A 27,473-nucleotide genomic window follows, 5' to 3' on the forward strand; every position below is an offset into this window, starting at 1 on the left:
GATGAAAACAGGCTTGCATTTCTGTTCACAGGTTTGACAACCGCAGCAGCACTGGGATGGCTGTTGGTACTGCTGAATCAACTCTGGAGCTTTGTTCTGGAGTGCACCACTTTCTGTGTGCAGCTCGTATGTTCTGTGCAACTGACTGCTGTCCCAAACAGGGTGCATGCTTCTGGCATACGCTACAGGTTGTCACAACACTCACCAGAAATATGTAAGTTTTTCCCATAATGATTAGTTTCCTGTGAGCCCTTAACCTCTCAACTTTTCTCTGAATGAGAATGGCAACTAAACTCGTTATGGGGTCTCTTCGACCTCCAAGAAAACCAGGGGGAACAAATTGCTTAATTTTATTTTAAAAAAATGATAATCAAAATATAAATTTTTGGCAAGTTAAGAAATACATGTATACAAGAAACATAGAAAATACATTCTTAAGATTGTGGTGATCTGTGTCCCACCATTTGCATAGGCACTGCTGGTCACAAGTCACTTCCATTACAATTAGGAAACAGAATGTTCTCACACGATTCGGAATGTTCTACAGGAGCACACTTAAGAGTGGTATCGCCAATAAGATCTTTATATACCAACTTTTGTAGTTCTATTGTATAGAACCCTCCTCTGTATAAAAATAAGGCCTCCTGGTGTAAAAGCACCAACCATATGGCTCATATTTCCTCCAGTACATCTGCTAATAAAACTACATGTGCTTGAAACTGGACATTCCCGTCAACACTACGGAAAGGGTCAGAACAATGCAACATCTTTGGCAACTTTCACAAGTCAAGCACAATTTAGATGAACTAGATTTTTTTTTTCTTGCAGAGACGGGATGTGGAAAACAAAATCGTGCATTACCCTTAACTTTAAACCTTCACATGCAAAGTCATGAACCGCTTTCTCCTCACTTACAGTTTACAGACTGCAGATTTCCAGTAGCCCTTACATTGTCCTAGCCCTTAGAACATGAAATGCCATCAGTTCCTCAAACCCGAACTCCATTGTTTTTAAGTGTACAACTGCCTTTAAATCTCAAAGCCTGCCTTTTGTCTTTTCTGGGCAAACAGGTTAGCCTGCCTTTGACTCCATGGCAAACAAAGCCTGTTATTTCACAGGTACGAATGTGAGCTCTGGTCTACCCATCAACAAAACTAGACCGAACACTTACAGGTTTGGACATTCAAAAGGTAGACATTGGACAATAAAGCTGACAGAAAACTGTGGCATTGGTATTCAAGGCGTCCAGGAAAATGCTTGTAACTCCTGCTCCACCCTGTCCAGCACAGGGATTGATCATTAAAACCTAGGGCTTGTTCAGTCCTGGACAGATTGCAATAATTTGTTTCTTCACTAAGCAAACCACGTCAACAGTACATTTTTTACAGTCATGTAATCGAAAAGCCAATGGCAAGCTAGTGGCAGGACAGCCAAGCTGATCAGGCACTGCTGGAGTAGCATCCCTTTTAAGCCTCCTTGGCTCATTTTTCTTCCCCCATCCTAACAGTGTCAGGTTTGTAAACCGTTTGCTGCAGCAAAGAATAGCTCAGAGGACTGGGATTACAGTCATCGCAGAGGATGAGTAAGGACTGCAAGGACTTCTTTTTTTAAAAGAGATATCCCAGGCCATCCCCATGTCAAAACAATCCTCCTCCTAGCTCCAGTCCTCCTGGAGGAACAGCCAGATTCCATCCGTCCGCCAGACTGGGGAATCCGGGAGAAAACCCTGTAACGCGGTCAGGTCGTGTGCCATTCGGAAAAGGCGTTTTTCCTTCAATACGTCATGCACCGCCGTCTCATGTTGTATGGCTGGGGATTGGGATCAATCTGGGGAAAAAAAAAAAGAGTAAGGTTAAAAAAAACTGTTCAATTTGAAGACTCAGATCTACTTCAATGTTTTTTCTACATCTTAGGTTTTCGGTTTAAAGTGATGGAGCTCAGCGCAGTTTCTCTGTACTTTGCGTTTAAAAGGAAACTAAAAGATGGGCCCAGATCATAGGGGGAAAAAAACATCACACTATTAGAAATAACAAAGCAGTCTGAAAATGGGAAAAGGTTAAAAGCTGTCTAACACAAATTGGCCATCTCCAGCTCTATTCAGTAAATGCTTATTTGTAAACTGTGTAATATGAAAAAAGCAGGAATGGGTTTTGCTTTTCCTTGCTGGGTTTGGGAAGTTAGCTGGCGTGGGAAACGAGGCACATGTTGCCTTGAAGGGTGTCCAGCATGCTCTCCTCCCTACAGGTCTGTGTGTGTCGGGGGGGGTGATGCTGCTGTGGGGGGGCTCACCTCGCTGTAAACCGGAGGAGGCCGGAAGCGGAACTCCTGAACGTAGGCAAAGAAGGGACGCTCCAGGATCCCTGTGAAGTCGTCCTCCACTGGAGGGGGAGTCATGTTCTGCTCAGCCTCCTCTTCGGAGACGATGGTGTTGTAATCGGGGGGAGCTGCAGGACAAAGAGAGAAACAGATCTGAGTCCTCTTGCTAATGTCTCCATCTTTCATCTACTCCCACTGCTACTCCACTGCCAAGACAAAGTCAGTACAGCAAGATTCCTTCCCACCAGCTTGTGGACTGAATGGTTTTCAACTTCTACTAAAAGCACTTTACAGGTAATGCGGATCCCCTCCACCATTGTAGCCCCCACCTGGATGATGTGACGGTAGCCAGAGTGCGCCAGTACACTCCCCACACACCAACTCACCACCAGGGAGGAGAGCAGAGTGATGAAGCCAGTTCAGAGATGGGGATTGTTAGAAGACCATGAGTGGTAAAGGCCAGGGGGGAAATTTGGCCAGGATAACACCCTTCCTCTTTTTGAGAAACATCCTGGGATTTTTGGGGAAGGACCTCAGTTTACAACTCATCCGAAGGACGGTTCCTTTTTACAGTTTAGTGTCCCCGTCACTATACTGGCACATTAGGACCCACATGGATTGCAGGGTGAGCGCCCCTTACTGGCCCCACTAACACCTCTTCCAGCAGCAGCCTCAGCTTTCCCAGGAGGTCTCCCATCCAGGTACTGACCAGGCTCACTCCTGCTGGGCTCCAGTGGGCTGCCAGCTGGGAGCTGCCGTGTGACTAGGAACTAGACCTGTTCCACGTTATCCTCACTTAAGGCAAACAGTCTCCCCTGTCTGGTTCCCACGCGGGCCAGGGGCTGGGAGAAGAGGAATGTGCACTCACGCTCCGGCTGCTCCGGGATGGCCATGCGCAGCCACTCCAGGTTCACGCTGTACTGGCTGCTCACGCTGGAGGTGCGGCTGCCGAAGGGGTGCAGCGGAATGGTGCCCATGACCAGGGGCAGCTCCAGGGACAGCTTCGAGGTGCCCGGGACGTCCACGCACACCTGTCGGGACAAGGCCGTCGCCGTCAGACCCGCCACATCCCATCGCAGGCACAAAGATCTGCAGAGAGCTGATTACTGGGCGTGGTGTGCATTGCTCAATGACAGAAGTCTTGATTCTGATCATGCAGCTTCAAAGACGCCCCCCTCGCTAAAACACTGAGCAGGACTGGACAGCAAGACGCTGTTGGCCGCTCACCCGCAGCATGTATTCCACTTTGATGATGCGGCACTGCAGAATGGAGGGCCCCACAGGGGGGATTTTGATGGCGCGGCCGTGCCACGTCTCCCTCTTCCTGGCGCCGACCACGTCCCCCGTCAGGGTGGCCACGATCGACTTCTTCTGCTTCATGGTTCCCCGCGCGATGAAGGTCTGGGTCTGGGTGATGTAGGCCCTGGGCACCACCGACCTTGACGTGGCGTTGTCGAACTCGGCGAAGATGGGGATCACCTCGCCTGGAGGAGGAGGAGGAAAGCGGTCAGGAGATGCTGAAATCCAGCCCAGCACAGTGGCATTTCAAAGCTGGGGCGTTCTCAACATGCCAGCCGGTTGACCCGTTTTTAAAATCGGTCTCCACTGGGTACTTTGGAAAAAAATTAGCTACTCATGCCCGAGAGAAACGTCTGTGCGCTAAATTGAGTTTTTGCCCATTTCTGGGAACTCCAGTTGGAGAGACACCATCCTAAAAGGGACCAAGGATAAAAAAAAACCCCCACCAGATCCCTACCTGGTGTGTAGCCCTTGCGGTCGATCTTGGCTGTGAGCGACACCTGGCCAAAATTGTGGTACCACACCTTCGCCAGCTTGTCTTTGGTACCAGCCTGCGGGGCCTGTGATGGGAAGAGGAGAAAGTGAGGGACTGCACGTTCGGGGTGGGCACAGAGGGACGGAGAACATGAACAAGAAGAGTCCGTCAGTCCTTACCAGTAAGGACGGGGTGTTGATATCTATGGGCTCAATCACCGTGAATTCCTTCTTGATCTTCTTCACTGTGGCCCAGGGCCGGTGCAACTTCACTTTCACCCAATAACGAATGCTACCATGTTTGCCCTCAAAGGAGGTCACTAGGGTCCTAGTAACAAGAACAAATAAAAAAAAAAATCATGAATATCCGTTGCAGCACATGATATGCACAGACTTTACTTCCGTGTCTTATGAGCACATACTGTAGGGCCTGAAAGATGGTGCATTACCACAAACCCACACTGGGTTTCGAGAACCTAGTTGTTTTCAGTGGGCATGTGTGAGGAGGAACTGCACACTATAAATACACTGAAACATAACATTGAACAACACTGAAAAGCCCAGGGCATGGTAGTAGCGAATTGGTGCACACACTTACTCCTCAGGAAGTTGGAAGCTGAATGGAAACTCGTGTCTTCCAGCCGGCAGCACAGTAAGATCACCGTGATCTGGGAAAACAAATTCAAAAAGCTTTTAATTTATGCTGCTTTTATTATAGAACTAAATTCAAGCTTTTCCCCATATATGGTCAGAGATGAGCCCATCTCTGTGGTCAGGGTATCCAAAAGCAATTCTTGGGACAGAATTGGGTCTTTTCCAGTGCTGTTACTCCCAAGGAGCAGATGGAAGGGCTTCAGACTCTCAAAACACACAGCTCACACTTCTGCCTGTTTACATTTGAAGGCAGTGCTCTTGGAACAGGGTGGACAGTCCGATTTGAGAACGCCAAGAGTAATGCTGGTGCATTTGACAATACTGCCCCAGCGAAGAAAGTGCTTGTCTGGTGCTAAACTTTGACCAAGTGATCTTGAATTAATAATCCTCAAAACACAAAGCAATCTGTCACAAACGTGTAGCCGTCTTCAAAATGCTTTATCCATCTCTAGCTATTAGCAGCTAAATACTACAGAAAATTATACTTCAAGACAATATAAAAACACTCATTTTATTTTGGGATTTAATAACAAGGACAAACCATCTTAACACACCTTTTATTCTACTGGTGTATTTTAAGCAAATGTGGATCTTTGGTTAAAAAAAAAAAAAGTTCTCCATTTGTTATAACCATCCTCGGTTGTGCAAAGCCAGCAGTTTTCATAACTTCATAAATTGCAATGCGGATACTTCTATATACCATTAGATTTAAAAATATTTTACGCTTTAAAAAACACCTTGAATTCGGACAATCTCCAGGAATGGACACAAGATAATACACTTCTCCAAATCTGGTTATCAGTTCTTCTGGATTTCGCGTGTTATCAAAACATACAAAGACTTTTACCACATATGTTACAAAAAAAAATCTTGTTGATGCCACAATTAAAAAAAAAAGTGCTTTTGAACGGCTTTAGATTGTACTGAAGTTCGGAAAGTCTCGTAAAATCTGTACCGAAACTAAAAACACAGAGAGAAGATAAGATCGGGCACCTAACTTGTGAAGTCCAGCAAATAAATACGTGACCTGGGACACGCAACTGCAATTAACAAGACACCCCATTGTCTTGGAGAGACGATTATTTGCTGTGGGCAAACGAGTTCAGCCCCGGACGCGCAGGCAGAAGCGACCCACGGGCGTCTGCTGCTCAATGACAGCTCGACTGACCTGCCTGCAGCAGAACCTCCCGGCGGTTCAGGTATTCAACCTCGTCGCTGTAGTTCTGCGTGTACGCGGTGCTGGACCCGGCGCTGCGGGACTCGGTCCAGTGCACTTTGGCGAACCCTTCGGCGTGCAGCTTGATGGAGTCCACTTTGGTCTCCCCGGCGAGCTCCAGCACCGCTTTGCCGGACACCACGTCGCCGCTGCTGAAGACCGGCGGGCAGTCCACCTCGGGCGAGTCGAAGGCTATGTCAAACGTTTTCACTTTGTCGAAGATCATCTCTGCGGTTTAAGGTTCCGGGCGAGCTGGTCAAGATCTGCGCGTCTGTGCTCGCTTCTCTGCACGCGTACGGCGCTTTAATAAGTGAGGCTGGGAGCCGCTTCCTGCTCTCAGAGCTTGCAAAACAAAAGTGAGCGGAGAGGGCTTCTCCCAGCACCTTTAACACGCTGTCAAGGGGCGGTCCTTCTGAATTTATTATGTAAGTCCCGAGGCGAAAAGACTGTTGCTGGCTAATAAACATCTTCCCTGGGTGTGGAGACGGAACGGGGCTAGGTCATCGGGTGATTGATGGATCCAGGTTTTGAGCAAAACAAGCTGACTGAGCATGCCCTGAGACTTGTTATTTTTCTTGGGACTAAAGGGTTCCCAGCTGTATTCAAAGTTTCCCCCCCCATTTGAAGAAAATGTCGGAGAAGGCAGGCAGGCAGGCACTTTAAAATAATTTTTATTTTAGATGCGGTCGGTTTATATTTATTTGGACCAGTTAAAGAAAAAAGAAATCAGGAGGCGCGGAGACGATATGCATCTTTCTTTTTTAAAGTTAAAACTCGTTTTTTCCCCCACCGATATGCAACAAATCTATCTTTAGTTCAGAGTTTTAACCGTTTTCAATCACTCTAGAAATAAAATGCTTTTCTAGACCAAAGATCTTAAACAAGACGCGTTATGTTCTCTTGAGGAATCAACCCTTGTTATAATTATGCAGCGATTTAAAATGTAAGTAAATCGCAAACCCAACACGACTGTACATTTACCTCTTCTAATTATGGAACGTATTGTTTCAAAATTGTGTAGCTAACCGAAAGAAGGAAATGAACATCTCTAGACCCTGAGGGGGAAAAAAAAAGTTGTTTACTTCTCTCGGCTGAAACGGTAGCACTATGGAGTGTCGCCACCTTGTGGTTGCGAGCAGTCAAACGCCTCGAAAGAGTAGGAACTCCAGTTGTCTGCATATCTTTCCCCCCACAGTCATACACAGCCCGCCCTCCTGTGTACACAGATTTCACATTACTGCCAAACACATTAGGTGCAATCTGAACCCGACAAAATGTGCCTAAATGTGAAGGTTTTGTTCAGAACCAGTTGCTCTCAACTTTTAGTTTGCATTAGGTTTCTGCCAAAGAAATCCTCAGATCTCAGAATAGGCTCCAACTAAAAACTCTTCAATCTACAGTTTTCCTCATTGATCTTTGGGGTCACTGATGCATTAACCTCAATATTTCAACCCAGCTTTATCCAATCAACCAACCTGAAAATATAACCACACCACTCTCAGTAAAGTGCATTTCAAGCAGTTAGATACAGTAGGTCCATCGCAGGGCAGACAGACACACAATCACACCAGGACCAACTTTCCCAAAAGCCAAGTAACCTACCAGTATGTTTTTGGACTGTTGGAAGAAACCGGATCACCCAGTAAAAACCCTCACAAACACAGGGAGAACATGCAAACTCCACAAAGACAGGCCCCCACATCCACAATTAAACTCACTGGGCCACCATGCTGCCCCTGCATAGTACATCTGTACTGCAAATACCAAGTGCTTGCAAAGATCAGTAGCATTTCCCCCCCCAAGTATTACATTAGACCAAAGTAGCACAAAAAAATCAGCTTACTTCTCGTACAGAAAATGAGACCATTCACGACCTTTTGAGCTTTGTAACAAATGCCCTTCCTCTACTGGGGGTGTTTTTCCCCACCCAAGCATTAACAGGCAAGACCGATGTAAAGGAACTGCGATTTCGGAAAACAGCTGGGAAAGTCAGAGACCTTGTCAGCGACCAAAATTGTCCCCCCCCCCCCCACCAGCAGGCCACAGGTATCAGAACAGTTTCCTGAAAACTGTCATTTAAATACAATTCAGAAATGTGAAGGTCATACACGAGCCAACATCAGGACAGCGCTGTTGTGGTTATAGTAGTGTTAAGCAGACTGGGTGCATGACTCTCTCTCTGGGATGGATGAGAGATTGAAGAGTTATCCCAGCAACACGGTTACCCATTTACTCAGCTGACTGGACAGGTCTCTTAGGAACCAAAGCAACAGGAGTAAAGTACAACACGGAAACAAAAATGCCAGTTAAAACACGGGCAAGTCCAAAGTCATTAGGGGACCCCCCGATTTGGATTAATAATTTAGTCCTTATCAAATTGTACAAATATTAGACATTTCTGCCTTGAGGGGGTTTCAACATAATCCTCTTGGCCTGTTCTAAAATGAGCAATGCAATGACACCTTTTCAATGAGGATAGGGAGACGCCAACATACCCCCAATTGCCTTAATTCTCAGATAGCCTAGCAGAACAAAACAAGATGAGGCCATTTTAGCCCATTAGGCAGTGGCCTCCTGTTGTTTTAACTTCACTACCACACAGTTTCCAGTTGTGTCCTGGGGTTTGTGTTTCAGTGTTTGTTCTGACTTTGTCAAAATTCCTTTAAGGATTTTGAATTCTTGTATCAGGTCCCCTCGTGGTCTCCTGTCTGTGAGACTCAAAGGATTGTGCTCCTTCAGTCTGTTAGTGTAGGACACTCCTTGAAACCCCAGAAGGGATCTTTTTGCGCTTCTCTGAACAAATCCCAGAGGAGCAGTCTTTTCTATACCGTGATGACCAAACACGTCTTCACTATTCTAAGAGAGGCCTTACTAGTGCATTATTACCATGTTTTTATGGCATCCCTTCTTTTAAAATGTTAACTTTTAACTATATAGCCCAGCACTGTATGCCTGGTTAAAATCACTTCATCTAGAAGATGGACATGAGATGCCCAACACCCATGTTTTTCACCACAAATTGCCCCAAGGGTGTTTTGTATTTCTAGTTTTTGCTAGCCTCTTCAGATTGAAAAAAAAATCTTGGTACATGAAGAGTTAGAGGGATTACTGAAGCACCAGAAACATTCCAATACTGGCAAACAAGGCCGATACAGAACCGCCGGCTGCTATGCACTGATACGTGGCCAATATCCATCCACGTGTGTGGTGTGCCCCATCCCCAGCTGTAACATGCAGTGTAAAGTGTGCGTGCGCTGGGGCGCGTGTTCGCCTGCTTATCTTACTTGCTAGATGTTCCAGTTTCACCACACCCACGCATCTGCCTCATCTGCGGTAGTACTGTGCAGTTGAGAACGTTTTTAGCGGCACGTCTCTACACTGCTTCACCAACGAAAACAGTCAGTGTCCGTCAGAGGATGCAACGCCCACATTTTGCATCGACGGCCCTTTAAAGGTTTCCCAACAGAATTGCACCACTTTCGGTTTCGGCACATTGCAAGCTTGCATGGGTTATTTTGTTTCTTTTTTTAAATTGAACACATACTTCACATTCCCATTCTAAAATTTGTCAAAATAGCCCGTTTGGTTTTAGTTGAACAGCGTAATTAAAAACGTTTGCTTTCCCCAAGAGAGGGGGCACGGAAGACAGTGACGATCAAATGAGAGACGACGCCAGCACTGCAGCAGGAGCTCCAGTGCACGGCTCGTCCACGATGAAGCCTTCTCGAAAGGGAAAGGAGATAATGACTAGGGCTTGTCAGAGTGAAGTGCATTTAAGCATTTGCTGTGCCTGCTTTTAACCAATAAATTGATATTAAAGACCTAATCTGGAGTGAATCCTGAAAGAACTCAGTCGCCGGAGGGACGTCCCTTCCATCTGAAATTTTTCATACATATTATCTTGGGTAGGCAAGATAAAACTCGCTTAAGATTATATACATACACTCACAATGTACTGTGCGTGTATACTGCACATTCGTCTCCTACAGCAGGAAGCACGTCAAGGTTTCAGGTCACTATCTGCAGGAAACAAAACCACACTACCATGTGCTACAGCCCTGTTTCTCTGGCAACGGAAGAGGCATTTTTTAAAACTCTCCAGGCTGAGCAAACAGGAACAGCTGTGGCAGCAGAGCAGAGAGGCCTCTGGGTACAGCAAGCAAACACACCCAAGCCCAGGAGTTCAGGAATATCGTCACCTTTATACAGAGAACACAGTCTACAGAAACACACTGTTCTCCTGTTGGGAACTTGCTCTGTTCAGGGTTTTAAACCAACTGAGAAATAATTTTCTGCTGGTTGAAAAGAGAAATACAGTGTTAGTATAAATCGAAGTGACTGGGGGCTCATGAATAATTTAACCAACCAAGTAGCGTGGGTCTGCAATATTTATTAGAACTTTTTTTTGCCCTATTTCAAAGGTCTCACTATGGGAAGGTGAAAAATGCAAATACAGAAGAAGGAAATTCAGATAAAGGATCAAATAAAAAGGACAGAATAACCCAAGAAAAAAAGTGCGAGAAGTATCAGAGGATCGTCATACGGCCAATTTAAGGGAAACTAATTTCTTTAGCTAAGAAAAAAGCAGATCTTTGTAGTACATGATCTTTGTAGACCAAATCGTTATGAATACAGACGGGGTTGAAACAGGGGACTATTTCACAGCTGTATAGTGTGTGTGGTTTTGTTAGGGCTCACACTAGGAAAATAAAAAGGAATGAATTTAGGATAAACGATACAAAACTTCTTTCAACAGTTGTACAGTAGGTGTGTAGAACTGGCTTCCCAGCTGGGTGGTGGAGACAGAAGCTCCAGGCTCTTCAGAGTTTTAGAATCACTCCTGAAATACCAAATGAGCAAGATGGGCCCCAACAAAAAGAGGACACTTGCCCCGACAGTGTTAAAAAAAGCCCAGGTGTGCTAAGAAACAGATGGCCTTATAAGGACGTGGTAGAAAAACTGTCCTGCCCATTCCCAGGGAATCTATTCAGAGGCCCATTTATAAGGGGAAAAAAAATCACAGGGTGAAGAACAATAAAAGTAGAAATTATTAAAAACTCCCAAGACTAAAGAAAGTACGTGAGCCATTACATTCACTGTACACTCTGGATGCCTAGACAGAACCAAAAATACAATCTTTAGGGTAACCAGGTCAGATAAATAAACACAGCGGAGATCTAAAGTCCATTGCTCTCGTTTAGAGATTCAGCAAAAAAAAAAAAAAAAGGACCAGTCAAGGATAAAACTGAAAGGCGTTTACTGACAGTATTGCTTTTCTTATAGGTTTGCATAATGGAAAAAGTTCACCATTGCTTTTAATACATTCTTGAAATGCAAATCAAAGAGGAGATTTGTATGAGTAAGAAGTGCTGCTGATGGCTGCAATTTAAGGCTCTCAGTCTTTGCTTGGGTGGCATTTTTAAGTGACACTGTTGCTCCAGGATTCAAATCCAGCTCTGCATGGAGTTTGGCCGTTCCCCCAGAGACACAGCATCTCTAAACTGTCTCCCCTGCGCATGCATGACGGAGGGCGGCAGTATCTTCCAATTTGGTCATTGTGAATCAAAGCCTCTTTGAGGACAAGACCGTATGTGGAAATGGGCAAAACAAAAATGCATTTACGATTTCCAATACCTAAAGCAATATCCCCATCCGCAATTTAGTGAAAGTGGAAGAACTGAAAACTGAAGTATTTCATTTGCCGTTTATTACAAAGCACTTATACACCATTTTGAAGGTGCTAAAAAACGGTTACTCCCATGCCGAGTCCCGACATTTTGAGCTGGTGGCCGAACTGTTCCTTTTGCAGACTACAGACATCTACTCATCTTTGACAACAAAAGGTATCAGTCCCCCCCATGCCCCCTTCTGTTTGTAAACATCTGAAGTCCCATGCCATGGAAAAAAAAAAAAAGTCAGGCTTGCCCAAGAACAAATATTGATTCCAGCCTTCAATCTAGGACAGTGCCATGTTAAACATTTATGCTGTACCTTTCCATTTACTTCTTGGCACGGCCACAACGCTGAATCTGTGCATTTCCTAAAGTCCAGTTCACCCAGAACACACAGATCAAAGTCTTCTACATGCAGACAAAGCATTGACTAACAGAGGGGATAGATCTAAACACCCTGTGCACCCTCGATATCCCCCGACTCATCCGCAGAAGCCATTACCTCAACCGGTTGCATACAGGGCTTGGAAGGATGCAATACTTTAATTACGGGAAGATGACATCCTTAGCTTCTGTCCAGCTGTGTGGAATTTTCCACATTGGTTCAGTTTTTTGTTGGTATTAAACACCACGGCAGAGAGGTATAACAACACACATGGTCATTTTAACTGATCCACAGCTCTGGAAACTACAACCCAGTGCACTTTTTTTCCTCCCCACTAAATTTCTACCACCACAGATGATGTAGAACTAAAGTGAATGTATTTATTTTTTTAAAGTGAACTGATCTGTACGCGTGTTGATTTTCTTTGTTTACCCAGAGTTGCTCCCTTCTGTAGCAGTGTTTGCCATGACACACATTAGCAGAGCATGCTGGCTGGAGCTGCAGTAAAATATTAACCGTGACATTATTTATTTACATTTCTCTGGTCCTGCAGGGAGGCTAGGTTTCTTCTTAGCACACATTCAGGGAATCCTAGCAGAAGCCTGTCTTCTGCAAGAGTCTCTGTGGTATTGCAGCTTTGATAAGCACTTTCAAAACTATGCAACCTTTGAAATGAAGTTGAACAGAAAATAAACATGGAATGGAATGATCCTTTCGCTGGCAAACTACTTGGATAAACTGAATTTCCACTAACAAGTTATGTATCCAAACAGGGATAAGGGGAACTTTTAGCATGTCAATTCTTTTTTTTTTTGGGGGGGGGGGGGGGAATTCTCAAGTACGTGCAGTGCAGGTACAGCAGGCTCTTAATGTGAAACTTAGGAATTAGGAAAAGCAAATGTAGAGAAATGAGGGTTAAGGTAAATAAGTCATTGTTTGTCATCACTATCCAACGTACTGCCTAGTCCATAAGGATTTCAGGTTCAGTTGCAGAGTGGATCATGTAAAATCGTATTGACGAGTAATATCCAATAATGATTATTAACATGCAGTGCACTTCAGCCTGTTGCTGTTATATGACATTTTTAACTCACCGTAAATGCGCTTCGTGCAATAGAATAATATCAAAGCACCGAAATGATTTAGGTTTCCTTTTTTTCCCTGTAACGGCCTTGTTTTAAATTACGAGTTCGAGAGACATGTCGACCATATGTACACTCAACAACAGGACCCACAGGGTCAGGAGTCTTTCTGCTGTCCACCGTGAGGGGCTCGCTCCCTTACCTCGGATGAGGTGCTGCCTCTTCCTGAAGTAGGTCTCTTTGGAGGTGTAGTCGTTGTAGACGGTGTTCATGCCCACGGTGCGGTTTTCCAGCCAGTGTGCCACGGCTACACCCCTGGCCATAACTTTCATGGAGCGCACCTTGACTTCGCGGTTCAGCTCCAGCACCACCTGGCCGGCGACCACCTCTCCGCTGCTGTACACCGCGTCCTCCGGGCCCTCCAGCTCCAGAAAGAAGCTCTTTATGCTCTTGAAAGCCATTTCCTGGAAAAAGAGTGTGCGGTCCTCCTTCAAGACAAGTGACAGCGCGCTCGCACCCTACAGGGCAGAGCGGTCCGGTCTGTCATCTGCTGCGGGAGCCGGTGTCACTTCAGTCTACACAGCCGTTAACGCTGATGGAGAAGCACTTCTGTGCTACGTCTACCTTGACGCCTGTGCCTCAGTCATGAAATCTATTTGATTCAGACACACGCGGGTCTATTATTTTGTAGACTGAAATATCACGATTTGCGTTAAAAAAAATGCATTTAGACGGCGCCTGATGTCGCTGTTCCTCGCACAGAAAAGTACTACTGACATGGCCACTATAAGGAAAAGGAAGTACAGGAACTAGACTAAAGCTCTTTGTTTTTTTTAAATAATGTGCATTCGATTACCTGGATTGGAGTTACAGTATACGTGTATCAAAGGCGTTACGCCTTTACGGTACCTACCTTTGGTGGTTTTGCAAGTTCGGTGTGACGGAAGGACGGTATTCAAGTTCCAGTCTGCACACCTCCAGCAAGCCAGTTAAACATCCAGATCCCAGAACGGGTTGGACCACGTTTCGGTTTTGAAGCATTTATGTGAGCGAAGCGCTCCGCCGCGTCTGACGTCAGCGCGCACTGTCCAATGGCAGAGAAGGGAGTCCAATCGGCATCTCCGCCAATCAGCACAGCGCACAGTAAGGCGGCTGTTCCGCATTTGGAGGCCGGGCTGGTGTTACTGTACGCTGTTCAGCAGTCGTGCCTACTGAGCTCATGAAAAAGCGTAACTTAATTAATTCGAGGCCCTCTTAACACATCCCTTCTTAGGCCTTTAACAGCCTTACCTATGTTTATAACCTCGGCTATAAAGTTAAATTGAAGTTACTGAAATTAACAGCAAGTTAAAGAACTCTGCTGTGATCTTTCTTCCCTGTAATGCCAGTACTCTAGCTTTCCAACATACGTGCCCTTTCACTGGTAAATAGGTACACACTGGCATAGAAATGCGGCAATATATCTTTGCGATAAATCTTGTAAAACGTGTTTTAAAAATGTATTTCGCACCTCGATGCTATGCCATTACAGACCTTTGAACCTTTCAATAAGATCAATACTGAATTGATTTTTTTAATTGCTTGATCAGCCAAGTGCTGTAGATCGCTTTGATAATGAAGCCTCAGCAGCGGTTAAGACGTGAAATTATCCGGAATCCTCGCGCAGAGGGTGACGCCTCTGTGACGTCAGAACAGAAGCTCAACAATGGGTTGTAACACTAACAGTATGTAACACGTCAGAAGGGGAGTGAGGCTAGCTAACAGGCATGTTTCTGCAATAGTTGTGTCTGACAGTGTCATTTTGTGGTTGACTTGTTAATTAAACTTTGAAACGAACTCGTAAAATTAAGTTACAATAGAACAGCTTTTTAGCACAAGTCCTGTGTTACCAAAGCCTGGGGCTGTACAGTCCTATATTAAAATAGATTAAAAGACTTATTAAATAACCTCTAACCCCCTATTACGCTGGGTAGGAATGAATCATCCAAAACTAATCATTTGAATCGTTCAGGATTATTTTTGGAGCTTTACAAGAGTTTTAAGCTACAGCGGTCACAACGTTGCCTGTATCGTAAATGTAATGTTCTCAGGATGTTGCAAAATCAGGGTTTATTGTGAAATATATTTATCAAAACCCTAAACACCATACATATATGTGTGTTACATCGTACAAAAATTGTAATCTCACATGATATACTTTGATTTGGTATTTAACTGCACATAAGGTTTTGTGTCTGCTTAGGTACTAACAAAGATAACGAGGTTTGATAATCAAGGTACATTGCTAGAAACTGTTAATTGCAGAACACAACTCTCTACTAATCTAATCTCGGTATAGATTTTTATGAGCTATTTTCAAAACATCTATTCACACAATCAGTTCCAGACCTCATAGTAACAGCAGTGCAAATGTAATAAATAACCCCAGACCGCGTAGCCACAACAAATTCATAATTCATATTTTCTGTTTGTACTGTATGTTCATAACCTAAACGTAAGAATAAAGGCTTTATTCACTTTTTTTCATGTTTTGTTTTCTTGAGAAGTGGTCTATAATATAGATGGGGGGTTAATAGATAAAAATCGAGTAATTATATATGTTTGTATAATATATATTCAATGGTTCTATCGAGGCGGGAGAAATACTAACTAAATCAGATTTACCAAGAAAATGCTACGGCAGACAATGAGGTAATTTCGAATTTATGGTTGGAACCTTGATTAATATAAAATCTAGACATTCTAAACAGTCTGTAAGTTTGCATTGTTTTTACAAATGAAGACCGATCCTTTTATCTCCCAAAGAGCCTGCTCGCACTGTGACTGCGATCAGTACCCGACCGTCACCTCCCGCACGCACCGACAAGAGCCAATGCAATACTGTACGATTACACTGTTGACGATGCGCCAGATACAGACCTGCACAATCGAATGGGTGTTCTTTTAGTTCTATCGCGGTGTAGGGTTATCAGCTGCAGAACACGGACTCTTGAGCAACACGATGTCATATAGTAACGGACATGTTAGAGCTTGAAGCTCAAAGATAATGCGTGAACGTAGTCATGCTCTCCCGACCTCCTTTGCTTTCTTATGACGAGTACCAGATATAGATTGTTGAAATATTATCCTTTTATCTTCTCTTCTGGAAAATGTACAGGTCCAAACCTGAATTTTTTTATATTTAAATGTGCCCATTTATATTTAAATTTCTTGTACTAACATCACAAGAAATCGCCTTTGGAATAAACACAGAAATGGGATAATAAATAAATACGGGAGGGGGGCTGTTTCTGTGCAGATTTCAGAAACCAGTCCCCAGCTGTTCACTTCAAGACTCCAATTCAACATCTCAGTTTCAATATGTTGTTGTTTATTTATAAAAGCCTGGAGAGTGAGACTTGTGCCTTTCTTTAACAAGGAACGTGACTGATCCGATCCGTCTCATGACGTATTGTCGCAGGAATGACTGGTTTGGGGCAGAAGGCTGCTTTCTGAGCGGTAGTGAAGTACTGCTGTCTGCAGGGGGCAGTGATGTGGCAAGCAGTAATCTGTAAATAATAACACACAAGGTTTCCCCTTAATGTTCAGAAATGACACCCATTTCTGACATCCTCATAGTTCCCTGCATCCACTTTCTAACCACTTTAGTCCCATTTGGTTTTTCTGGGCAGGTGGAGTCTGTCCCAGCAATCAACAAGCTGGATACAGCCTGGACAGGATGCCAGTCCATCACAGGGCAGACGCGCTGCCACAAACATGCACAAACTCACATCAGGGCCAGCTTTCAAACAATTAACCTACCCGTATGTCTTTGAAAACCCACATGAATATGGGGAGAACATACAAACTCCACACAGACAGTTCCCCAGGAGTAGAACCCAGGGCCCCAGTGCTAAAAGCAGCAATGCTAACTACTGCACCACCCTGCCTCCCTCCACGATATACATCACTGTATATCTGAATGCTAACTGCAGTAACCCTGACAAAAACAACATATCTCTCTCATACGGTTTGCTCACATCACTTAAAAAGCCCAGCGTGGCTACAGCATGGCTGTATGGTAACAGCTTTGGGTGCCTGTCTGTGTGGAGTTTGCATGTGCACTAAAGAAAGAGATTTATATTTTCAGATTGTTACATTATTAGTCTGACAAAAGAGAAGTGACCATAACATCTTTCTGGACTGTTAGAATAAGTATGTTTAATATATTAGTTTTGTGTTCTCTGAATCACTGATATCTAAGTTCCAAGGGTATCATGGCAGTCTACTGATATGAGGATCAAGATGCCCAGCTCCAATTTTCATGAGTTACAGACGGCAGAACCTAGGCTTGAGATACTGAATCCTTTTGTGATGTGGTATCACGCTGCTGCCACCTGGTGGACAATTAAAGGATTTCACGTTTTTGCATTACAGAGAGTGGTTTTGCGGTTTCGATTACAACATTTTTCACCTCATGACTTTCACCCCTAAGCAGTTAGTCAAGTACAGAACCACTGGACTATGAAGGGGACTTTTCTAGGTCTTGGAAAATCTAATGTGGCTTTGAAATTCAAGAAAACTCAGATCTCTAAGAGAGATGAGGAAAAATCAGCCTTAAAAACTGAAAGCCTGTTTTGTGTGTCATACCTGGTTCAGATGAGACGGATTTAGCACAAATCTGCTGGATTTATGAGGTTGATAATCTCTCTGCATTGTTGTCATACCAGATCCATGATCTGTTCACAAACACAAATAACATGCATCAGTCCATGGGTAGCTTCTCTCTCTAGGTATCAATTGACAGATCAACAGATTTTGACGGGGACACCATATGCATGTAAGCCATAGCCCATTCTTTGGAGTCCTCATGAGTACTCTGAGCCATCCAGTACCGGAGCTCCCTCATGTGAACCAGACTAGCACCAGTGACCTAGTGAACTAACTCCCTTCTCTTGCTTGCAACTTGTTTTGCATTTGTGAAGCGCTGATGAGTAACAGTTTTCTATCCAATTCTTTTAAGCTTGTTTTTCACAGTGTATTGATTTTGGACCTTAAACTCAGCCCAGCACACAAATGCTTGAAGGGTCTCTCTGTGCATTTGTTGGTCTGAAAATAATAATAATAATAATAATTGCTTACACTTATATGGTGCTTTTCTGGACATTCCACTCAAAGGGCTTTACAGGTAATGGGGACTCCCCTCCACCCCCCCCCCCCCCAGTGTGTAGCCCCCACCTGGATGATGCGACAGCAGCCAGAGTGCACCAGTACACTGCCCACACACCAGCTCTCAGTGGGGAGGAGAGTGAAGAAGTGATGAGATTATTAGGATTGCTGATTACCATGATTGGTAAGGGCCAATGGGAAATTTGGCCAGGACGCCAGGGTTACACCCCTACTCTTTTCGAGAAAAGAGTCAGGACCTCAGTTTTACGTCTCATCCGAAGGACAGCGCCTTTTTACAGTATAGTGTCCCCGTCACTATACTGGGGCATTAGGACCCACATAAACCGCAGGGTGAGCGCCCCCTGCTGTCCCCAATAACACCTCTTCCAGCAGCAACCTTAGCTTTCCCAGGAGGTCTCCCACCAGGTACTGACCAGGCTCACTCCTGCTGAGCTACAGTGGGCTGCCAGCCCTGAGTTGCAGGGTGACATGCCTGCTGGTCATAAAAGGGCATAAAAGTGGCAATGAAAAGTGCTCATCGCCACTCTGAGGCAGGGCGTACCGTATCCACGTAGGCTCAGGTTGCCGGAGGGCTGAGAGGCTGGCCGGACCCGTAGGGCCCGCTGTGGCCGGTAGTCTGCCTGGGAGGTGGTGCTGTAGAACAGGCTCCCCATGCTGGGCTTCCCAATCTCCAGGCTGCTCCTTGTTCTCTCCCAGGCGCCGTCCACATGCACCACCGGCTCCCTGGCCCTGAGCTGAAGCACACAGACGGCCTTTCACCCTTCCAGAGCTGCAAGGGTTTCAAGATCTTGTAGACACACATCTAAGAAACATTAAACACTATTACCCATGCATCACCAGCTTCAGTCGATTCTGTATTCCTAGGTATGGCTTTTAGCTTTTGGGTGTTTTGCAAATAATGAAATGCCTGTGATAACAAGATAGTTTTCAGCTCAAGATAGGTTATGCCTGTTCCAAAGCTGGATGACTGTGGATAGTTGATATTCTCTACATTCCTCAATTGAGACCTTCAGACCTCAACGTTGGAATTTTAATTGTGCTGCATTGACAACCTGCATTCTCTCAGGGACACCCATTTTCCCATGGAGAAATAGTATGAAACCAAGCTTCAGGGTGAGAAATAAGCCACACAAGGCCACAGAAGCTCAAATGTAGTTAGGAAGCTCTCACATTAGTCAGGGATATGGAAAACATCTAGGAAATGGGGTTCAAAACTGCTTCTAGTACCATATGCCCAGTTCATTGGCAACACTCTTCCACAACAGTGCAATCAGCACTGTTAGGCTACACTGACAGGAAACAGACTCACCTGCTTATTCAGAGCTATCTTTAAGCTCCGGCTTCCCAGCTCTGATCTGTTGAGTGATGCTGCATGTGATACAGACACTGAGGACAATGGGACAAGGCCTCTAACTCTAGAAACTCTAATACAATTACGGGGGATGATGAACAATAAGGGCACTCAATGAGTTTCCCATAACACAACTGCAAGTGAAAGTTGAGGAAAAGAATCCCCACAGCCTCTGATAAAGGCCTGGGGAAAGGATAGACCTGCCTGGCTGAAGTGTAGCCGGTGTGAGGTGGCTGACATCCTCTCTTGGTTCCGCTGAGCGTCAGTGTCTCCCTCTGGGAGAGAGCTGGTGTTCTCATTCCTGTGAGGGCGGACAACTGGATCTGTTAAAGATCGATGCACCCATTAAAAAAAAAACAAATCAGAATATGAGGCAGCAGTTTTCACAACAGACTATTAATCCTTCTATTTCAGCTACTTCATTCATTGATCCGTCTGCCAATATTAACATCTACTCCATTAATTCTTGGGTTAATGATAATTACAAGACTCCTAAAACTCTGCAGAACTGTGAATCCTGAGTACTGTAGTGGTACCAGTCATCAGGGCAGGTTGCCTTGACCTTACGGCTCACAGATCAATAAACTCAAAGACATTATTTAACAGGTGCAAATAAATCAGTCATGCAAAATACAGACTTGCACTATATTTCAATGTTTTTCTCACCACACTCACGTTAATGGTATTGTTTTAGCATCTGGAAAACTGCGTCTTTTTGCAGGATACCAAATCTCACCTCCTCCAAATGTCTGTTATAACTTTGGCCATCAGGATTCAAGGAGATCAAACAGTCTCTGCACTTACACTACAGTGCCCAAGAATGATGCTTTCGAAATCCAGCTTGGAATTTACAGCTGTAGAGTTGCAGAGAAAATAAGGGCATACCAGAGAGAAAAGACTGCAGAGATTCCCAAGTAAACCCATCCTATGGTTGCTGTATTTTGAGACAACAGTGTAGATCAACCATGGTATTTCCATCAGTGTATTTAATAAGCACAATAAGCTCGAGTTCTACCTGATATTAGTGGACGATATGAATCAGAGGCTGTGGTCGCTTGATTGTGCTCCGGATAGTCTCCAAAATTGATTTTCAGAGGTTTCTTTTTAATTTCCTTATGGACGTCATACCTGTAATTGTAATAAAGAGGGCAGTTCGGTCATATGACTGAAACCCAAAATGCTTAAACAGTGATGAACATCAACAAGACTGCAGGAGTTTTGACAGGTATGAAGAAACTGCAATTTCTCTCATTTGAATGGTTTCCTTTAAAAAAGCTCACACTTGGATGGCAAAGCATGTGTCTGCCTCTGTCAGTCACGTACCTCAGAGTGTCTTTCTGATAGAAGGAGGAGGCGTGGGTGGTTAGCATTTCATGGATTTTCTCAGGATCTCCCATTGCGACTGAAGACGAACATTTCTGCATTCAGAAAACACATTGACACATTGAGTATCTGGACTTTAAGCTGGTTATGCCCTGTTTTTACCTTACTAGATAAATACAAGGTGTCTGTAACTACAGTATTTGCTCATTCCTTTATTTTATGAGGTTATACAGTGTTAGACATTCAAGCCTATCTTTGAAAAAGAGGCTGGTCATATGAATGAAAATACCATAGCTTATTATGAATATTACACTGAATGATATGTCAGTTATATACTCTAGAATAAAAATAGTTTGTAGGCTGGATACACCAGTATTAATGACAGCTTTACCTTTTCAATTTGCTGTGGGGGTGAACTCCAGTTACCCTTAAACACATCTTGGTAGTGGGTGGTGTAAGATTGTCCTTGATCTCTATCCTCAAAAATTGTGGGGTCTCCACCTTTTATAGGCAAACATGAGACAGCAAATTTCACTAAAATAGCACAGAAGCATAACTTGACACCAGTCTTATGAAATATGGTCATTTTTCATATCGCCAGCAGATTACATTCTGAAGGCGTCTTGCTGCTTGATGGACAAAATATACTGTGATATCGCATAAGCGCCTGATCAAAATCAGATCTCTCTTGCAGCATTTGACTTTGATTGATGGGGTAACTATTCTCAGTAAAAAAGGCACTGCACTGCGCTGCACAATAGTTCTGTACAGTCTTACTTAATTTTTTACCCTCTTTAAACCTGTCCTCGCTTGCCTTTGAGTGTAGAAAACAGAGAAATGGCAAATTAAGTTTAAGTGGAAAGCTACAAAGTGAGTGACGTCTATTGATACAAAAAAATCGAACGTTTTGAAAACATGAATGTATTGAAATGTATTGAAAACTTGAAAGACAGACAGCAGTGTAGTCTGATTGTGTTGGATTTAGAAGTTAAACAAGGAGGGGCATAGAAAGAAACATGAAAACCAGGTAGCTCATGACAGTGGTACTGGTGAATCAGCAGACGGGACATTCATCCTTGGACCAGAATTTCCAATCTAATGCCCCTGGATGGCATCTTTTGGACCACATGTTAAACCAAAGTCCTGACTCCTTGGCTTTGTTCTTAAGAGTACGGCTGTTAACCCTGGTGTCCTAATAAATTGCACCTTGGGCTTCCATTATGTTACACTAGCTTGTCAGCACCATACATACTGCAGCTACTTACCTAAGTGCCTAACTGGAGGCCTCGCTGGTGGTTGGGTTGTCCCTTTGTGGCCGGCGAAAGACAACTGTTGATTAGAAAGAGGCAGAGGTAACGTCTCCCCAGAAAGCACATGGCTGTTCCTGCAGGAACTGGCCAGCTCAGCAGTGTTAGGGCCCAGGGTGGGCGGGTGACGCTGGTAGCCTTCAGACTGGGTGGTGCAGAAGGTAACATGCTTCTGGTCGGAGTGCATCTTGAAGTTGGTGGACAGTCTGGACCATGCCGGGACCTGGCTTAAGGGCTCCTGGGGCCTGTAGGTGAAGGATCTGCTGGTCTCCGTCTGGTACTCCTTGATCCTGCGTACGTCCTTGTGTTCCACCTCGGCAGGCTTGGGCAGTGGGATGGGGCTGCTCTTAGGAAGTGTGCCGAAGGGGCGGAAGTCCCTTTGGAAAGTGCTTCTCATGCCTTCCTCCCCAGCCACCAGCCTGTGCCCTAACTGGATGTGCGAGGACTGAGGGTGCCCCCTCCCTGCCAGTGGAGTTAGTGCTGCTGCCATGTGTGTCTATAAGCCCAGGATGAATTGAGTTCAGCAGGAGCTCTCTGGCATGCTGCCTGCAAAGGGCAGATAATGGTAAATGATGATGTTTTGGAGTCACCATTAAAACCATGACATCACTGGAGGATGACATCACAATAGCTTATATGCAGATATAAAAAACAGATGTGAGACTGTTTCATTAAGAAAGACTTGAAAAATACACCACCATGTACAGTGTGGTGAAAAACTAACTACACCTCATTTGACAAATAGCATACAAAAACTATGCATTGTCTTTATTTATTTAAATAGATTCTGTCGACATTTAATACCTTTGTGTGAAAAAGTAAGTACACCGTACTGTGCATACAAGAAAGCCCTCAAACATCACAGAGTTTAAACTGTTCTATGAGAATTCCTCCCAGGAGATGTGAAAGACAGATCAACACTTACAGGAAATGTTTAAGATACTCTTACTAAAGGGGGTGCCACAATTTACAGAATCAAGGGGTGTACTTGAATGCTGGCAGATTTTTTGTGTATAATTTGTCAAATGGCGTTAGTTTTATCTACTCTAAGGAACTCGGTGGAGATCAATTATGTCTAGATATGTTAAACTGCAAAAATCATAAGGGGGTTAGCTACTTTTTCACCACATACATAAAATACCAAATAAAATATTTCATACATGAAATGATTGAGTTCATGCAACAGAATGAGCTGGAACTCCAAGACGTGCCCATCCCTGTATATACGGTTGACATTCGCAAGTGTGAAAGACAGTAGGTGCTTACCTTTATCCCTCTCTTCTCAGAAGGAGCCCTGTGATGGCTGAGAGCATCATGCTGCACAGTGTTTCCAGGCTCAGTTACCAGTTATCCATTATTTAGCATGCAGGTCTTGCTATGAACAATGTGAAAATCGTTACTCTTGCACTGCACCAGGCCTGTCTAGATTACAGGCCTCAAGAGAATAACCTCGTCCTTTTCCACAAGAGACTCTAAACGTGATAATGTCATAGGTAATTGCAGATTTTGCAGCTCTACAGATACCTCAAACTATAGATTTTTCTTATTATTAGAGACCATATGTGACCTATGGGGAAATGAATTTAAATCTGAGAAAAGGAGGCACTTCATTACACAAAGGGTTAAGACTAATGAACAAGTCAACCAATCTTGTAATCATCTTAGAGAAACGACCTGAAACCCATCTTTATCTATGTGCGTACAAATTATGAAAACATACAATTGTGTATCTAAGAGAACTACAAAAATTGTAAAATCTACAAACGTTATTTAATATTAACGAATATTAATATTAAGGGAACAGCATCGAAATTTTTTTCTTTGCACACCAGACTATCCATCAAGTATTAATTTAATTAGACCCATTAATCAACCAGTAATCAGACGCAGACACTAACGACAATGCAAGCATCAATCTATATATTTTGTCGTTGCACAAACCAACAACGAAAAATAATAATAAAACTATTTAATCGAGTAAGATTACAAAATTACACTTCTGCACTAGACAGAACTACATTTTGTTTCTATTGGATGGCCAATGAGTGGAAGTGACGTAGAATTACGCCATTTCCGCCTCAGACAGTCTCTTTTCCATCTGGCTTGTCTGTTGGCTGGGTGGGTATTTATACTGTTCCTTTTATTTTAACGAGTTTCTTTTAAAAAAAGGGTGTTTCTAGCATTTCCATAACGCCGGGGTGTTCTCTGGAAAAGGTCGTTTTGCATGCGGTGAGCGCAGAAACTGTAATGTTTGTACGACGTTAAATAAAAGTTGCGGATCCGTGAGCTTACGGAGGCCTACGGTGTGTCTGAACGCCCGCCATGTGTCCTGTCGTTAGAGCCGGGAATGTGGTAGCACGAACTCGGAGCTGAATAAAATTTAACGTTTTTGTTTTCAGGCGTTGAACCACAGAGACACATAGTGCTGTACGGACGGGCATTATTTTATATCCTACTTTGAAAATCTGGGCTGTACACTGAAGTTTTGAAGCTTCGATTTTTTTTTTGCTTTCTGTAATGCTCTATATCCTGATGAGCTAGATCTGATCGCCAGTGTGCGCCTGAGATGAGTATGCCGTGTTTTACTGTGAAATGTTAGGCAGTCTTAAAACCAATCACAAAATAAGAAAAATGTGAATAATTTACTTGGGATTTACTTTCTGGACAATAATTGGTGCTATCTTCTTAAGGATTCTTAAGGCTCTGAAGGGTTTCTAAGAATTACGTCTCTCTTATTTTTAAGCAGCACGCAAAGATGCAGATCTTTGTGAAAACTCTGACTGGCAAAACCATCACCCTTGAGGTTGAGCCCAGTGACACCATCGAGAATGTGAAGGCTAAGATTCAGGATAAGGAAGGTAATCCTAAGCGTTTGCTCTCCAGCAGAAGGCAGTTCAATAAAGAGTTTATATTGTGCCAAGAACAAGATGCCAGAGTTTTGAAGAAGTGATTAAATGGGTTAACACTGTGTACAATTTGTAGGGGTGAACGTTATTGGCAACACAGGCTGGTTCAGTTTACTTATACTTAAAAACCATAGATATAATTTAGAACTTAAGAGTTAAGTTTAAACGCTGCATGGACTGTATATTGGTATGATTCTGGAGGAAAGGGTGTGCCAAAGAATTGTACATTACATAATTCTGTGTATTATACATTTCAATACTTGATTTTTTTATTCATGCATATCTTCCAATGCTCACTGTAGAACATTGAACTTAAGAAGAGATTGTTGTAAGTGTAGGTGATTCAGAAGACCTATATCTGGGTTCCTTCAGTTGCTAGTTCCTAGGTGCAGTGCAGTGCACTGGGAGAGTGTGAAAGATTCTTGTTTCTTTTCAGGAATTCCTCCTGATCAGCAGCGTCTGATTTTTGCTGGCAAACAGCTGGAAGATGGACGCACACTGTCAGACTACAACATCCAGAAAGGTGAGAGCTCTCGCACTTTTCTCAGATTAATAGTCGGTGTCCTATCACATTTTTCTGAACAAAATTGCATGAATTGCAATTTACCTTGAATCCATAAAATGATTTGAGCGATTTTCTTTCATTCTAGGCTCTAGTCCATAGTTTCATTTCACTGATGGAGGGATGTAACCATGTCAGCAGACATTTTGATCTTGGCTTTATGTGAAAGTAGCTTTCTCTGCGAGCCAGCTTTTAGAGTTGAGTTTGAGTTGGATTCCATGTCTCCAAGTTGGAGTCCCATAAATGAACTAAGGTTCATGGTCTATATATGTGCAGGACTCTATCATTCTAGTCTAAACACATGCTCATCTACCATCAGATGGTACCCCGAGACGGGCTTCTAATATCCGTTTTCTGTTGTGTGCAGAGTCCACCCTCCACCTTGTCCTGCGTCTTCGTGGGGGTATCATCGAGCCTTCTCTGAGGCAGCTGGCTCAGAAGTACAACTGCGACAAAATGATCTGCCGCAAGTAAGCTTACCTCTTCTTCCATTTGTATGAGCATGCTTTCAAAAGAGTTTTCAGGGCCTTGGGATTTTTTTTGCCACGTTGGTCTATGATCCATCCCCTTCTGTGGTTATTAACATCTAAGGTTAATAAGGTAATACGTTTCTTACAGCCTTGGGTAGGTAGTGAATTGTGCTTGGTGCTCCAGTTTCAGGATAGGCCTGCAAACTGCCTATCCTGATTGAAAGTTAGACCAGAGAAGACCTCTGGTCCGATTTTCATCTGTCCTGGGGTGTTGCTGTGCTGAGATGAAGCTGTCCCAAGTGTGAACATGTCTGACAGGGAGTGTTTTGTGCTCTAGGTGCTATGCCCGCCTTCACCCCCGTGCTGTTAACTGCCGGAAGAAGAAATGTGGCCACACCAACAACCTGCGCCCCAAGAAGAAGCTGAAGTAAACTGTACATCTTGTTCAGCAGCTCTGCCTTTTGTAGAGGTGTTCAATAAATGCTAAGTGAACTCACTACAGGCTGATATGTTGTTTTAAGGATGAGGGTGGGCTTTAAAATCAGATTAGTCTGGTCTTTGCAGTTGTTAGTGATCTGCCATGGGTTGCTGAGGCAGGCCTACACCAGACAGCTACTACAGTTACTGACATGCTTATACAGTAGATAACAGCTTTGAATTACGTTACCTGCAGCATCCAGAACCATATTACTGGAACAGGCCTTATGTTAAGAGACTACTTCATGTTGCTTTTCCAATTCCCTGCATTGTAGAATTTTAGGACAGTTTTAATTGCACAAGCAGGTGGCTGTGTCCTGCAGTGGAGTGAATTTTAAGGGCTGCTTGTTTGTAACGCTCATGGGAAAGTTTGAACAGTTTACTTTGTTTCCACTAGAGAGCAGTAAAGTCCTAAATGTAACAAAATGACAAACTATCACTGAAAGGTGAAAATTAAGTCGTGATTAGTGGTACTGTACTAATAAAATGGTTTAAAAAATGAATCTTAAACCAGTACTGACCATGGAATAATCATCTACTTTGATAGGTAAGGTAAAGAACCTGAATTTCTAGATTAGGACTACTCAGTTTGCAGTCCTTCCAGTTCACTTGATTGAACAGTTTTGCTGCAAGCAGTTTAAGTGGCATGATGAATGAAAAGCTAGTTCGTATTAAATGTAAACTGCACAAGGGCATTGATCACCAATGTATATCTCCACCAGTATAGTACTAAATTTACAAAATGTATTTCAGATCAAGCACAGCCCTTTAATCATTCCATCTCAGTATCCAGATAAACACTCCATGTTA

At 43.7% G+C, this 27,473-nt stretch overlaps 3 protein-coding genes across 5 annotated transcripts; 1 reads left to right on the forward strand and 2 right to left on the reverse strand.

The window, feature by feature from the left end:
* Nucleotides 1-335: 335 nt before the first annotated feature.
* arrdc2 (arrestin domain containing 2) lies at nucleotides 336-14,114 on the reverse strand. Of its 2 annotated transcripts, XM_088907341.1 has the most exons (9): nucleotides 14,012-14,114; nucleotides 13,301-13,562; nucleotides 4,688-4,757; nucleotides 4,270-4,417; nucleotides 4,073-4,175; nucleotides 3,544-3,800; nucleotides 3,185-3,347; nucleotides 2,290-2,444; nucleotides 336-1,827 (listed from the first exon to the last, which is right to left on the reverse strand). In XM_088907341.1, the coding sequence occupies exons 2-9, from the start codon at nucleotides 13,557-13,559 to the stop codon at nucleotides 1,774-1,776; spliced, it is 1,209 nt and encodes a 402-aa protein (XP_088763467.1). In that variant the 5' UTR covers nucleotides 13,560-13,562; nucleotides 14,012-14,114; the 3' UTR covers nucleotides 336-1,773. The 2 variants fall into 2 exon arrangements, with proteins under 2 accessions (XP_088763467.1, XP_088763466.1); XM_088907340.1 differs by lacking the exons at nucleotides 13,301-13,562; nucleotides 14,012-14,114 and adding an exon at nucleotides 5,912-6,439.
* LOC148813944 (stabilizer of axonemal microtubules 5-like) lies at nucleotides 13,617-22,738 on the reverse strand. Its single transcript, XM_088907480.1, has 10 exons — nucleotides 22,207-22,738; nucleotides 21,333-21,442; nucleotides 20,942-21,036; nucleotides 20,634-20,746; nucleotides 19,823-19,941; nucleotides 18,809-19,001; nucleotides 17,728-17,816; nucleotides 16,521-16,646; nucleotides 14,074-14,182; nucleotides 13,617-13,648 (listed from the first exon to the last, which is right to left on the reverse strand). The coding sequence occupies exons 1-10, from the start codon at nucleotides 22,736-22,738 to the stop codon at nucleotides 13,617-13,619; spliced, it is 1,518 nt and encodes a 505-aa protein (XP_088763606.1).
* Nucleotides 22,739-24,306: 1,568 nt separating this feature from the next.
* Nucleotides 24,307-26,682, forward strand: uba52 (ubiquitin A-52 residue ribosomal protein fusion product 1). 2 transcript variants are annotated; one of them, XM_088907346.1, is made up of 5 exons: nucleotides 24,307-24,477; nucleotides 24,995-25,106; nucleotides 25,591-25,677; nucleotides 26,084-26,186; nucleotides 26,524-26,682. In XM_088907346.1, exons 2-5 carry the CDS (start codon nucleotides 25,004-25,006, stop codon nucleotides 26,615-26,617), a joined length of 387 nt encoding a protein of 128 aa, XP_088763472.1. In that variant the 5' UTR covers nucleotides 24,307-24,477; nucleotides 24,995-25,003; the 3' UTR covers nucleotides 26,618-26,682. The 2 variants fall into 2 exon arrangements, with proteins under 2 accessions (XP_088763472.1, XP_088763471.1); XM_088907345.1 differs by having other exon boundaries at nucleotides 24,312-24,366.
* Nucleotides 26,683-27,473: the final 791 nt, after the last annotated feature.

Source organism: Atractosteus spatula, chromosome 28 (genome assembly GCF_055471065.1).
Source record: "Atractosteus spatula isolate fAtrSpa1 chromosome 28, fAtrSpa1.hap1, whole genome shotgun sequence".
Lineage (NCBI taxonomy): Eukaryota > Metazoa > Chordata > Actinopteri > Semionotiformes > Lepisosteidae > Atractosteus > Atractosteus spatula.

Excerpts from the sequence above, each read along its gene's own strand:
- uba52 (XM_088907346.1), top strand. The coding sequence starts at position 25,004 with ATGCAGATCTTTGTGAAAACTCTGACTGGCAAAACCATCACCCTTGAG. Across the intron at positions 25,678-26,083 it reads AGACTACAACATCCAGAAAG|AGTCCACCCTCCACCTTGTC; the intron begins GTGAGAGCTCTC and ends TGTTGTGTGCAG. Across the intron at positions 26,187-26,523 it reads GACAAAATGATCTGCCGCAA|GTGCTATGCCCGCCTTCACC; the intron begins GTAAGCTTACCT and ends TTTGTGCTCTAG.
- arrdc2 (XM_088907340.1), bottom strand. The coding sequence starts at position 6,185 with ATGATCTTCGACAAAGTGAAAACGTTTGACATAGCCTTCGACTCGCCC. Across the intron at positions 3,801-4,072 it reads CCGCAAGGGCTACACACCAG|GCGAGGTGATCCCCATCTTC; the intron begins GTAGGGATCTGG and ends CTCCTCCTCCAG. Across the intron at positions 2,445-3,184 it reads CATCCCGGAGCAGCCGGAGC|CTCCCCCCGATTACAACACC; the intron begins GTGAGTGCACAT and ends TTTGTCCTGCAG.
- LOC148813944 (XM_088907480.1), bottom strand. The coding sequence starts at position 22,738 with ATGGCAGCAGCACTAACTCCACTGGCAGGGAGGGGGCACCCTCAGTCC. Across the intron at positions 21,037-21,332 it reads CCCCACAGCAAATTGAAAAG|AAATGTTCGTCTTCAGTCGC; the intron begins GTAAAGCTGTCA and ends TTCTGAATGCAG. Across the intron at positions 14,183-16,520 it reads AGACGGATCGGATCAGTCAC|TGCGCGCTGACGTCAGACGC; the intron begins GTTCCTTGTTAA and ends GCCATTGGACAG.